Genomic DNA, 14,999 nt, shown 5'->3' with positions numbered 1-14,999 from the left:
CCTGGAACAAAGAATAAAAGCTAAATTTTGCTTTCAAAAATATACAAAAATATAACATTCAACATTAAACTATTATCAAGTTATTACTAATATTTTAGTTAAAAAAATAAAACTACTGCCTTTCAGAAAAATTACTGACTTAAGAAAAACTAAAATATGCTCGGGTATTGAAATGCAAAGAGTCCCAGAATCACCACCTGGCCCCCTCCAAAACTTAATATTTAAACAAACAGCAAAATTCTCCCGGTAAAAGTAACAGGTTTTTTTCCCATGGGCTATAATCATTCATGGACAACGCCTTAATTAAAGCTGGGCAATGAAACCATGGATTAAGCTGAGTTTGTCAAGTCGAAAAACTTCTTAGCACAACAGAGCACCCTCATAATTTCTTAATGTGTCCTGTTAGGTCGACACATTAGCAGAGATGTAAACGATATCACTTTTCAACCTTAACTGTGAATTTTTTCACCTTCAGTGCTTTCTGTCCCAAATTTAATGTTCTTTTAATGCAGTTTCCCTGTGCAATGTATCATATTTATCTCTGTAGCCATCCATCACTATTTTCTTTAATTGAAGCTAATTTCTTTCAACTTGGGGGAAGGTGTGAGGAATGAGGGGAACCCTACCTCTGCAGCTCTGGGCACGAAGGGCATTCACAGCTGCTGATTTTGTAATCATGAAGCCTGATTTTGAGGATGCTGAAATTCCTCAAATCCACCTTACTGCCCTCCATGCCGGACCTTAATCAACAATTTACTGGGATGGGAACCCACTTAACGAAAAATGTCTACCTAAAATCCCTCCAGCTGCAACCTAAGTCCTTTTGTTTGTTTTCACTCAAATGGCTAACAGCTGGTACCACCTTCCAGGTAAAATTATTTCATGTGTTTGCGAACAGGGATTAACTCATACCTTGGTCTTTTATTTCTCTAAGCCACAAAACCGGGTTCATTTCTCAAATCCTTTATACCTTTTCTACTTTTACCTCTGGGCTCAAGAGTCCTACTGGTGTTTGAAGCAATCAAGTGCCCAGAAATAAGTGAAGATACATTATAAAGGCTAGGGATAGGATTACTTTTCTGCTCACATTAGAGCCCAGTGGAAGGACCTTTGGATGGGCTCTGGCAGAAGGCTGGCTGTGTCCTCCCGCAAAAACAGCTTCCCAATCCTGCTTCTACAGTGGATCAGGGGAGGGAGGGAGACTTCTTAAATATAAATGCAGAGCCTGACAGTTTTAAAAGTCACCTTTAAAAAGAGACAAAAAGCTGAGCAAAGGGATTTATCTTCAGGTGCTAATAGTATTTGGCTACCTTGCATTTGACGCTTACTCCTTGGAAGGAAAGTTATGACCAATCTAGACAGCATATTAAAAAGCAGAGACATTACTTTGCCAACAAAGGTCCATCTAGTCAAGGCTATGGCTTTATCAGTGGTCATGTATGGATGTGAGAATTGCACTAGAAAGAAAGCTGACTGCCGAAGACTTGATGCTTTTGAACTGTGGTATTGGAGAAGACTCTTGAGAGTCCCTTGGACTGCAAGGAGATCCAACCAGTCCATCCTAAAGGAGATCAGTCCTGGGTGTTCACTGGAAGGACTAATGCTGAAGCTGAAACTCCAATACTTTGGCCACCTGATGAGAAGAGCTGACTCATTTGAAAAGACCCTGATGCTGGGAAAGATTGAGGGCAGGAAGAGAAGGGGACGACAGAGGATGAGATGGTTGGATGGCATCAGCGACTCGATGCACATGAGTCTGGGTGAATTCCGGGAGTTGCTGATGGACAGGGAGGCCTGGCATGCTGTGGTTCATGGCGTCGCGAAGAGTCAGACACGACTGAGTGACTGAACTGAACTGAACATTGCATTTGTATAGCACAGTTTACCTATGCATCTCTTCATAATATGTACCTTATTCCTGGAGAAGTCTGGGATGGTCTGTGAGTGAAGAGGACGGATGGAAACCACTGCCAAACTTAGCCCAAAATGCTGGCAGGTGGGTTCTCTCCATATTACAAGCCAGAAGTAACTATTTGATTTAATCTCAAATATCCATTAGCTGCCTGACACTCAATGGGCATGTAATGAACATTCACTGAACTGAAAATTGGAGGCGGGGAAGTGGAGATCTTCTTGGTTGGGGCAGTCCTCAGTGAGGAAAGGGCTAGACTATGCACAAAGTAAGAACTTGATGGGCTCCAGAAGAAAGTGAAAGTCGTTCAGGGTTGTCTGATTCTTTTCCACCTCATGGACTGTAGTCCATGGAATTCTCCAGGCCAGAATACTGGAGTGGGTAGCCATTCCCTTCTCCAGCGGATCTTCCCAGCCCAGGTCTCCTGCACTGCAGATGGATTCTTTACTGTCTGAAACACCAGGGAAGCCCAAGAATACTGGAGTAGGTAGCCAATCCCTCCTCCAGGGAATCTTCCCAACCCAGGAATTGAACTGTCGTCTCCTGAATTGTAAGCAGATTCTTTACAAGCTGAGCTACTAATGAAATAACCCTGGGCTCTAAGTATGGTCCATCAAAAGGACAGGGGAGAAGATCCCAATCAGGCTAACAAAGTGGGCCAGAGAGAAGTAGAGCTGAGCCCTTTGAGAGATCAATGCTGAGAGCAGGGACAACTGCAGAGTAACGACTGCAGAATAGTCAGCCACCAGAGTTGAGGGAGATGAGAGGCCAAAGGAGCCACAGGGGAGGGACCATGAGAGCATCGTGCACTCTGCCAAGGAGGTCAGAGTTTATATGGTGCACACCCTAAGTTTGCAGTGTTCTATTTTTAAATTTTATTATTTATGTTTTCAAACATATACAAATGCAAATAGTGTAACAAGCCCCCGTGAACCACACCACCAACTTCAACAATGAGCAGTGCTGGGTCAGTCTTCTTTCACCTGCACTCACCTAATCCCCTTAACCTCCCTCCTCCGCTGGATAATTTTAAAGTAAATCCCAGACACGGTATCATTTCACCAGCAAAGACTTTTAAGACCTGCCACGGGCAGATCTGTGTTTTGGCAGGATTACTCATTTAGGGCAGGAGGTGAAAAGATCAGTTATGTTATTTTAGCAAGGAAATCAGAGCTCACACCCAGAGGTAACAGGGAAGGTATAGAAGTGATGAGAAATCCTGGGGAATCTTCCTCTGACGAGGTCACCCTACACAAGACAGGGGAGGGCAGGAGGAAGTGGGAGGAACTGAGGCTCTCTAGTTTGATGAAAACAATGGAGACATTAAGAATTAGAGAGGGATGGACTAGTTAGGGATTATCAGATACACAGAGAAGCCTGGTCACAAAGAGGCGGACACAACTGTGACTTAGCATGCATGCACGCACTTTTAATATTAGAGAACAAATAAGCAACAAGGTCCTACTGTACAGCCCAGGGAACTATATTCAGTATCCTGTGATAAGCCAGAATGGAAAAGAACACAAACAAGAATGTATATATACATATATGTATGTATATACATAACTGAATCACTTTGCTATATAGCAAAAACTAACACAATATTGTAAATCAACTATACTTCAATAAAATAAAAAAATTTTGAAGAATTAGAGAAAAGGAGGAAATGCAGAGTTGGGAAGATATGTTTACTCTTTGGTTCAATTGGTCTATTGGACATGTAGGTAGAATAAAACAAATATTAGAGCTGAGAGCACTGTTACAGAAGAAGAAGAGGGAAAAAATTCCATCTTAATTCACTGTTTGAAAACAGACTTGTGCCTGGGATAGATATTAGAGAGACAAAGTCCCTCCTCTGAGGGAACTTTCAGTCTAGTTGGAGAAAACAAGATTGTCCACACAGCAAAGATAAATGTAAAATCGGGATTCATGTTTTAAAAGAACATCACAAGAGGAGTGTGACTTGAAGTAGTGAAGACTGAGCTAGGATTTGAAGGAGGGGTTGATTTAGGATTTGAAACCTTAGAAAATGGTGGCAAGCAGAACACTAAGAAATGAGGGTGGGACTTCCCTGGCAGCCCAGTAGTTAAGAGTCCACCTTGCAATGCAGGGAACTCAGGTTTGATCCCTGGTCAGGGAATTAAGATCCTACATGCTACAGGGCAGTGAAGATCTCTCGGGCAGCAACTATGACCCAGTGCAGCCAAACAAATAAATATTAACAAACAGGACTGGAAGCACAGGGAGACAGTGGAAGTGAGGAGAGAAGTGGGCAGGCTGAGAAAGAGACAGGAGGCAAACCCTCAGGTGTCTGATTCTTCAGCAACCACTGCAGGGGAACAACGGAGGAGGATTTAGGCAAACAGTTTTGCATCCAAGTGATGCCAGGGAAAGCAAGGTTTCTTTGAGTATGACCCATAGGAAAAGTCCAATATCTGTTTAGATGGGTAGCTTTAACTTGAAGTCAGTTTAACATCTATGTATGGTTGAGACAGGCAGCACATAACTAAGTAATTCTGTACAGCGTTTCAGTGTCCTGACACGCCCACAGGCCTGCAAGCTTCGGGGGGTCAGGGACCACATCTGTCCATGTCCCTGCTGGACTCGAGGTTCTAGCACAGCACCTGGCTTAAAGAGGATGACCAATAAATAACATGTGTGTGTGCTTCAACCAGGCTAAATAAGGGGACCACTCTTTCATTTCACTGACAGGGAAAGGGCCAACAGAGGCACTGGCTAGTAGGTGGCAGGGTCGATGATAAACCCAAAGGACAGGAGACAGTCACTATACGGGCCTGAGAGCCAAGGGACAGAGGAGCGGAGCGCGGCCACACAGCTTAGGACGTGATTTCAAATAATGGTAAAGGCTATGACCTTGGCAACAGGAGCAGGCTTAGATCTGAAAAAACCCAGCACTGTCCCTTATTAGCGACACAGTTTCCTCATCTGCAAAAGGAAGAGAGGCAGCCGCTACGTCAGCAGCTTCATGTGAAGACCAGATGATGATTCATACAAAGCATCTCACAGAATGCCTGCCTCATGATATGCACTCGGTCCCCAGGACCTTTTACCACTGTCACGTGAAAAGAGCTTCCTGGACACAGAAGCTCGTTGTGATGCTGAGAAAACCCTGGTGCTGATGATGCTCTATACTTAGAGAGAGATTTTTCAACACAAGCTACTTCTGAAATAAGAAATCTTCCAACAGACTGTGGAGGACAAAGTGCTTCTGATCTGAGATCAACTCCTAGGATCTGCTATCCCAGAAGCTCGCTAAATACTGTTATATGGCACCCAAGGTTTAGGTCTAAAATGCGTGTTCGTTTTCATCCAGGAGACAGCTACAAGCATGGGCAGAATATGTGTCACAGTTGGCCTGCCTCGCGTATCCTGCATGAATAGTCAGCAAAAAAGATAAGACGTTTACAGATTTTTAAAGGCCCACCAACAGCCGTACATGAACTATAATGACAAGACAAAGCCTCACTCCAAAGGACACTCAACTTGATAAAGGTGTCACTCTTCACAGTTAACACCTCTACAGTGTATATTTTTCTCATGAAAGGATATATTTAACACTTTCTTCAATTTTCCCTAGAAATGCATCTTTTGTCAAATGACAGATAAAACTTCAGCAAGAATTTTAACACTGAAGTTTATTATCCTCACCACCCCAGTCCTCTATAAGGAGGTAACATTTCGCATGTGAAAATACTGCAGCCAGAATCATTTTAAGTTTAAGTGGTATCTCTGCCATTGTCTGTGGGGGAAGAGGGAGGCAGAAAGAAGGATGGGGACTAGAAATGGAAAAAAAAGAATTTTTAAAATCCCTGTTACACCATCTACCAGATGTAAGTGAATAATAACTAATATGTTTGCAGCCTCGGCCTTAATCTTAAAACAAATGATAGTATTCAAATATAATATTTCGCACATGCAGACTGATAAGAGATTTTTCCCTTCTTTATTTCTTGAAGATTCTGTGAACGACACAATACAGAGCACAATGTATTTAATGAAAGGTTTCCAAGGCTGATTTCCCTACAGGTTATTTTCTTTCTTTTCTCTGGAACCCACACACGGGGTATACTGCAGGGACCAAGGGTGTATATAAAAATAAACTATGAGCCAGCATCAGAGCTGATACCCTTTCTCCTACAGGGGCAAGTGAATTATTAGATCTGTGTCATGAGTGTTTTTTTTTAATATGCCATTGTTCCCACTTGAGCACATTAAATTTTCCATATCCACTTTTAAACCAATATAACCTTTTTTTTTCCATGTTCATAATGTTCATGCTGTACATTAACAGGCAGAAAATCCAATAGCTTAAGTCATCATATTGGAGTTATATGTAAAGCTGGGTGGATGAAAACCTTTTGCATTTTCCTTCTCTTTGAACAGATACTATGCTGGAGTTGGCTAAAACCCTAGGAAAAAAAAATTACACCTCATGGGAAACTGTGCTAATATTTTTTTTTTCTTTTATGATTGATCACAAATCCATTTTGAACATTACACATTTTTTTAAAGTTTATTATAACTCCAGTTCAACATCTTCCAGCCCAACAAATTGAAGGTGCTGGAATCTTTTGGTCTGGAAGATGTGTTTGCCAATTATTTTTGTACTAGTGCACATAAACAGGGAGAACTGGATCTTAGGTATGAGTTATACATTCCTGTACAAAATAATTGTATATTCTATGAAGACTGATTCTTTTTCTGGAGAAATATACAACAACACAAGGGAAATCTTGTACTAGCAGCATAACTGAAGTGGCAAGATACAATATTAGAAAAACAGAGCTACTTTCATTACTGTGATGCTGTGTGTCAGAATGTCTCTCCTTAATGAACCTGTTTGCAATAAGACTCCGGGTGCAAAGAGGCTATTTAGAGAGACTATTGTGTCTACAGTGAGTCCTTCAAATATCTTCCCACCATTAGACATGCCGCATTGACCAATTCTGTCCTGATTGCTGTTCTTTTTACTATCAAGGGAGATTCCTGCCCAGACAGACGGATGGCTCAGACACTGCAGTTCATAAAATGTTTACACTGTACACACACACACACGCACTCACCACAGCAGTACAAGCTACAGCTCTCCAGATCACACAGTTGAACATGGCAGTGTCATATGAAGGTTGATGACATTCCAATATCAATGAAAGGATTTAAGCTAAACTTTGGTCATCCTACCTACCTGTCACTCTCAACAAAAAGCCTTTCTGCCCGCTCTCTTTCAGCACATGCCCATGTCTACTGCCCACATGGGAACGCTTCAGGCAAACATTTTCTGTGCCTTCAGGTTTCTCACCCTGTTGAAATTTTTCTCCCAACTGCTGACAAGAAAAGACGACCACACATGTCACGCCATCAAAAACAAGGGATGAGAGAGAACACAGTAATGGGTCAAAAAGGCTTTCTAAAAACTTTTTGAATTCCAACTGACGGTGACAGGCTTAGAGGACCAGAGACTCGTCTCTGCAATGTAAGTGAAGCATCTCTGGCTGAAATCAGCCAGCCACCTTTTTACCAAGTCCAAACATGAGAGGCTGAAATGCTTAGTGGAAACCTCCTGTTCATCTTATTCTGAACTCTGTTCTTATCAGCTGCCACATGAGGCTGTAGCCTCACATTTCACTCACCTACGTGCCAAGTGATCCTCTTGTGCTTTTTCAAATAGTTTATCCTTTCTATCCAAATACAAATACTGTGCCTGCCAGAAAAGGCCATATACAACTCCCCCATCTCAGCTAACAGGCAGAAAGAACTTCAAATGCAAAATTGCCACTAAATGCTCCTAAGTGTAACCACTACTAGTTATAGCCAAGAAGGAACCAGAGAATTACACACTGAATAACTCTGGATCCAATGAATCCATTTCAATCCCCATTATTTTAAAATTTCTCTCACCTCCTCCTTTCTTCTAGGCTTAGCCTTCTATTCGTTTTTAAAATTTCTTTCTTTTAATAGGAGGATAATTACTTTATAATATTGTGATGGCTTTTGCCATACATCAACACAAATCAGCCATAGGTATACATGTGTACCCCCCATCCTGAATGTCCCTTCCTCCTCCCTATTGCTCTGGGTTGTCCCAGAGCACCAACTTTGGGTGCCCCGCTCCATGCATCGAGCTTGCACTGGTCATCTATTTTACATATGGTAATGTATATGTTTAAATGCTATTCCCTCAAATTATGCCACCCTCGCCTTCTCCCACTGAGTCCAAAAGTCTGTTCTTCACATCTATGTCTCCTTTGCTGCCCTGCATGTAGGATCATCCAGTATCATCTTTCTAAATTCCACATATATGTTAATATACAGTATTTGTCTTTATCTTTCTGACTTAGTTCACTCTGTATGATAGGTTCCAGATTCACCCATCTCAATAGAACTGACTCAAATGTGTTCCTTTTTATGGCTGAGTAATATTTTATTGTGTATATGTACCACTACTGCCTTATCCATTCATCTGCCGATGGACATCTAGGTCGCTTCCATGTCCTAATGAACATTGGTTACATGTGTCTCAATTCTTCAACCTTATATTCTTGAAGACCTGACATATAGACCATCACTTGCCTGAAGCTCTGTTCTCAAAGTCATTTGAAGTATTTGATTTCAAGGTATTAACTCATCCAAACCTTAAAATAATGCCTCTATTAAAGCAACTTTGAACATTTATTAAAAACAGATAAGCATTTCTTAATTGAGATATCTGACATGCTGGACTGGATGAAGCACAAGCTGGAATCAAGATTGCCAGGAGAAATATCAATAACCTCAGATATGCAGATGACATCACCCTTATGGCAGGAAGCAAAGAAGAACTAAAGAGTCTCTTGATGAAACTGAAAGAGGAGAGAGAAAAAGTTGGCTTAAAACACAACATTCAAAAAATGAAGATCATGGTATCCAGTCCCATCACTTCATGGCATATAGATGAGGAAACAATGGGCACAGTGACAGACTTTATTTTCTTGGGCTCCAAAATCACTGCGATGGTGATTGCAGCAATGTAATTAAAAGACACTTGCTCCTTGGAAGAAAAGCTATGACCAACATAGACAGCATATTAAAAAGCAGAGACATTGCCAACAAAGTCAAAGCTATGGTTCTTCTAATAGTCATGTATGGATCTGAGAGTTGGACTGTAACGAAAGCTGAGCACCAAAGAATTGATGCTCTTGAACTGTGGTGTTGGAGAAGACTCTTGAGAGCCCCATGGACAGTAAGGCTATCCAACCAGTCCATCCTAAAGGAAATCAATCCTGAATATTCGTTGGAAGGACTGGTGCTAATGCTGAAACTCCAATCCTTAGGCTACCTGATATGAAGAACTGACTCATTTGAAAAGACCCTGATGCTGGGAACGATTGAAGGCGGGAGGAGAAGGGGACGACAGAGGATGAGATGGTTCGATGGCATTACCATGGACATCACTCAATGGACATGAGTTTGAGTAGGCTCCAGGAGCTGGTGGTGGACAGGGAGGCTTGGCGTGCTACAGTCCATGGGGTCACAAAGAGTCAGACATGACTGAGCCACTGAACTGAACTGAACCGACATTGTGAACCTGGTTAAAAAACACTTTGAGGATTTGCCTGCACATTCAGGAGGTGAAGGGACAGGAGAAATTTAGCAGCAATCACTTTTTTTCCTACAAGTGAACCAAGACTGTGTAAGATTCAAGGAAACTACAGCCCACAGAATCCAGGTCTAGGACTCTGGATGCCTCGCCTACTGGTCTCACTCACACCATGCTACAGCTCTGTATCCAGTAATCCTTCTGTATTTTGCCAACAAGGGGTTTTGTTTCCTTTTGAAACAACAGACGGTTCTACTAAAACGTGCTCAGTTATATATGCCATGTGTACTGGCATAAAGAGAAAAAGACTATAGATAATTACAAAGAGTATAGATAATACAAAAATTATTTCTATGTTCCATCCTCAAAGAACAGTCTCAGGACCAGCAGCATCGGCATCACCTGGGGATTTATTAGAAAGGCTGGTTCTCAGGCTGTGTATGTGATGCACAGAGTCAGAAAACCTGGGGGGAAGGCCCAGCAGTCTGTGATGAAAGAGACCGCCACGTGGCTCAGATGCGTTCTCCAGTTTAACAACCAGGGCTCTTGAATATACGATATGATTCGGGATTCCCTGTTGACTCAGATGGTAAAGAATCTGCCTGCAATGCAGGTTCAATCTCTGGGTCAGGAAGATCCCCGGGAGAAGGGAATGGCTACCCAGTCCAGTATTCTTGCCTAGGAAATCCCATGGACAGGCAAGCCTGGTGGGATACAGTCCATGGGGTCGCAAAGAGTTGGACACGACTGAGCAACTAACAACTTTTACTTCAACAATTTACAAAGCGTCATATTAAAATTATTTAAAATGGCTAATGCTTAAGGACATAATCAACTGGCTATACACACACACACACACACACACAAAAACAGACCTAAAAGGAGGAAAACAATACAGGATGAAAAATTACCTTAAGAATATCCCAGTTTAGGGCAACAGTTAATTTACTATAAATATGTGTCTTTTGATTGTACTGCTCAATACAAACCACTCCACTCAATCTTTTATTTGGAAGAAAGCAAGTGCTCACTTTGGGCTTCCCAGGTGGCTCAGTGGTAAAGAATCCACCTGCCAATGCAGGAGATACAAGTTCAATCCCTGGGCTGGGAAGACCCCCTGGATGAGAAAATGGAAACCCACTCTAGTATTCTTGCCTGGAAGACCCCAAAGACTGAGGAGCTAGTGGGCTTCAATCCATGGGGTCACAAAGAGTCAGACACAACTCTGTGACTGAACACATACACACACACACGCACTCTCTTTCAGATCAATAAAATGAGGTATTTAAATAAACCCTAACGTTAGATAAGGTAATGGAAAATATAACGGAAATGAATTCATGAATTTTATTGTAAGGATCCATGCCAAAATGGAAAGAGATGTTAACCAATATGAAGTATTAATTATTAAAAAGTTACAGCTCAGATATGACAGCAGTGTGTGCCAAAGCAAAGATACACCATTTTGTTAAGGTAAATGGAAGTAGGGATATGAAGAAACTAGAACACAAGCACCAAATTAAGAGCACTAAACCTCAAGGAAATTACTGTTAACTCAGGAGGTAAAAAGCTTATCAGAATTGTCGTGACTTCAAAATCAAAGCCAGCACTGTTTATAACGACCCAAAGTTAAGATACAACCTAAATGTCCATTCAAAGAGGACTGGTGACAGTCATCATGGTACTCCCCTACAAGGGCATTCTTGACGTACACATGCGTAATAACTTGTACACATGCAAATCTGTACACATGCATAATAACAACACTGACAAGCACCCCCACTGGCAAGCGGAAAAAGTAATTGAACATACAGTACCATCCAACTTCTTTTTCAAAAACTATGGGCACATACATGTGTTTTTGCAAAGAATAAAGTCTAGAAAACCATAAACCACAATGGCCACAGCAAGTAAGTGGATTACAATTGAATTTTATCTTCTCCCTATTCCTCTCTTTTCTGAAGTTTCCTGGTTTTTAAATGAACAACAATTACTCACAAAATGAGGAAATAATAAACATATAAACATGTAAATGTTTTAGGAAAAAAGGCAATAAATGATAGATTGCTATTTTATAGGCAGGGACCCAAGGAAGTACTGCTGATTGGCACAATATAGAAGCACTAATGAAATTCCAGAGATTTCACAAAACCAGGATTCAGAGACAAAGATACAGATTTTAGAAGGAAAAAATGCTAAACTGCAGGCAATCATCATAATGTATCAATCCCTCTTTTCCGCAAAAAAAAAAGGGGGGGAGGGGAGGAAATATCAAACTCACCTAAACCACTACATTCAAACAAAAATCCAAATGAAAAATTTAAAGGACATAGTTTATTAAGCACATATTATGCACCAGACACACTCACATATCATCTCCTTAAGTTTCACGACAACTTGCAAGTTATTTCCAATTTTCAGGGAAGAGGTTCAAAGGAAACAAGCACATTTCTGATGCACAGTGCACCCCAGAGCTCATGAGACGTTTCTGTTTCACCAGGCTCCAAAAGGGATCCTTAGCACACAGTTCTTGAGAGTGATGAGAGCTGAAATTGAGGGCTGTTATTGTCCAGTTGCTCCATCGCATCTAACTCTTTGCAACACCATGGCCTGCAGCACGCCAGGCTTCCCTGTCCTTCGCTATCTCCCGGAGTTTGCTCAAACTCATGTCCATTGAGTAGGTGATGTCATCCAACCATCTCATCCTCTGCTGCCTCCTTCTCCTCCTACTTCAGTTTTTCCCAGCATCAGGGTACCCACATAAAAACTTCAGAAAGGATTCCGTTATCCTTTATTAAGCACAAAATCAATATCATAGAATAGGAGGGGGAGATGTGAGCGGAAGGCAGCAAGGGCCTAATGTGAGATAGCTGGGCAGCCTGTGTTAAGGATTTTGGACTCTGAGAGAAAACGACATTTTTAAAGATACTCCTTTGTTGCCTATGTTAGGGGATGGTAGTGGTAATGTGTTACCAAACAAAAGATGTTGCTTAGATAATTTACCAGACACATGAAGACAAGAGCAGATTTAAGCATCATCCAACAGGTGGAACTGAAAGGATGTACTGATGATGGGATATTCCTCCTTAGACCCAACCACCTTGCAAACTGAATTCTAAACTTCTCTAATATGCTTTCACCAGTAACAAACTCTGAAGGCCTCTCCAGCTTGGGATCTTGCAACTTGATTTCTTAGTTTTTAACTTTGCAATACAAACCTACACAAATGCATCTAGATATTATAAAATATTTGCTCCATCAATTGATAAATGGATAAACAAAAATGTGATACATACTACATACAATGAAGTGTTATTTGGCAAAATAGGGACAAATCCTTAAAATATTATATGCATGAAAGATGTAAGATACCATATACAGTATGATTCCATTTGTATGAAATACAAATAGCAAATTCGAAGACAAAGTACATCAGTAGCTGTCCACAGCTGCAGAGGATTGGGAGTGTTGGGGGATGGGTGATAGTGAAAGGGTAAACATTTATTTTTGAGGTAATAAAAATGTTCTAACTTTGACTGTGGTGATGGTTACACAACTCCAAATATGTTAAAACTCACTGAAACAAAAAAAAAACATCCGAATTAGGTAAATTTTGGCCTTCCCTCGCAGCTCAGTCGGTATAGAAGTTGCCTGCAATGCAGGAGACCCAAGTTTTATTACTGGGTTGGGACGAGCCCCTGGAGAAGGAAATGGCAACCCACTCCAGTTTTCTTGCCTGGAGAATCCCATGGACAGTGGAGCCTAGCAGGCTACAGTCCATGGGGTCGCAAAAGTCGGGCACAACTTAGTAACTAAACCACCACCACCAAGTAGGTAAACCTCATGGGATGTGAATTATATCTCAATAAATACATTATTTTTAAGTGTTTTTTTTTGGGGGGGGGGCAAGTATTTACTGGGTATGATGCTGGGGCCTAAGTTACAAACAAGATGAGCAGGTGAAGATAACAGGACTTCAGCATAAAAATCTTTGAAAAATAAAACCTCCAGTAGATCTAAGGATATCCTCCTTGGTTCTATGCAAAATTTTCCTCTTGACATCTTTAAGAAAAAATGCTGACTTAATTCCAGTTTTTCTTTCGATTGTTAACTCTGGAGGTATTCATCTACTAAGATACATTCTGGAGACTTCCCTGGTTGTTCAGTGATTGGGACTCCATGCTGCCAACACAGGGGTGGGGATTCAAGCCCTGGTCAGGGAGCTAAGATCCCACATGCTGTGTAGCATGACCAAAAGATTAAAAAAAAATTAAATTTCAAAAAAGATATATTCTGAATCACAGACCAAAAGTTTATTTAAACCTGCAGCTAAAGAACATTCCCTAAAAACAGACTGAATTCTTCTGTTAAAAAAAAAATTCCCTGGATAAAACACTTCTAGACATGTGGATACTCTTAAAAAAAAAAAAACTGGATACAATTGTTTCACATGTATATCAACACATAACACTAGCCTTACATTTCATGTCCAGCCACAAATCATCTATTGTAACTTATGCTTTTACTTATATGGGTGTAATGAGAATCACTGCCAAACCGAGCTCTTCAAGCAGGTGTCTTGGAGAGCAGTGGTCTAAATGCCAAAGATCTAAAGATTTAGATTTAAGACATCATGTCATCAGGGCTGGAATGATCTTCAGGCATGGTGGTGATAAACAAGCAGCTCATATCTACAAAAAAAGACAAGCATAGAAGAACGGAAATACTTTTTATTACCCTAGGGAAATAATCATAGATTTAATCAAAGGTTTAAATAAAATACATTGTATTGCAGCAACATTTAAGGTTGCAAAAATTAGAAACCTACATTGCCAATAATAGGGGTTCTATAAATAAAAAACGGTTCATGTCAGAATACTATATGATGATTAAAATGCATATTTTATAAGGAACCCAAAGATATGAAGGACAATTAATGTAACTTTCATAATAAGTGCAAAGTATCAGTTGCAAAGCAGCATATTCAGTATCATTTCTACTTTATAAAATTAAAGATGCATAGGAAAAAAAATCTAAAATTATAGTTACAAAATGATAAAAAAGTAACCTTATGAATGATTTTTCATTTTTGGTAGTCACATATAATTCAAACTTTCTAAAATAAATATTTCTGTTATAAGAGATGGGGACTCAAGACAATAAATCTGCAGTCATTTCTCATCTCCTCATTGAAGTAAATGGCAGAAGAAAAATGTTCTGATCCAAAATGAGAGTTTTGTGATCTGGGTTTTGGTTGCCATTAAGTTTTAACATACTAGTATTTCTAATGTCCTGAGTGCTCTCTTTACTCTGAGCTTTTGTCAGAGTTGTTCCTAGTACCAAGAACATTTTTAGTCACTGTTCCTAGACCATTCTATGGGCTTCCCAGGTGGCTCAGAGGTAAAGGACCTGCCTGCCAATGCAGCAGACCCAGGTTCGATCCCGGGGTTGGGAAGATACTCTGGAGAAGGAAATGGCAACCCACTGCTG

At 40.7% G+C, this 14,999-nt stretch overlaps 1 protein-coding gene across 12 annotated transcripts in view; it reads right to left on the bottom strand.

The window, feature by feature from the left end:
- The window catches only part of BNC2 (basonuclin zinc finger protein 2), a 485,666-nt gene that overhangs the window by 373,219 nt on the left and 97,448 nt on the right, over positions 1–14,999 (bottom strand). For 3 of the 12 annotated variants that reach the window (XM_086415024.1, XM_086415003.1, XM_086415008.1), the window contains exon 3: positions 627–14,200. The exons of the other annotated variants lie outside the window; for them this stretch is intronic. In XM_086415024.1, the coding sequence (XP_086271150.1) occupies positions 627–653 (27 nt within the window). In that variant the 5' untranslated portion in view covers positions 654–14,200. The remainder of the gene's footprint in view (positions 1–626; positions 14,201–14,999) is intronic. 12 annotated transcript variants of the gene reach the window in all.

The sequence above is a fragment of the Bos grunniens genome, chromosome 8 (assembly GCF_055505025.1).
Source record: "Bos grunniens cultivar Pamir isolate PY7600 chromosome 8, Bosgru_T2T1.0, whole genome shotgun sequence".
Classification (NCBI taxonomy): Eukaryota; Metazoa; Chordata; class Mammalia; order Artiodactyla; family Bovidae; genus Bos; species Bos grunniens.
Note: the sequence above shows the minus strand (reverse complement) of the source record. Positions and strands in the feature narration are given on the sequence as shown.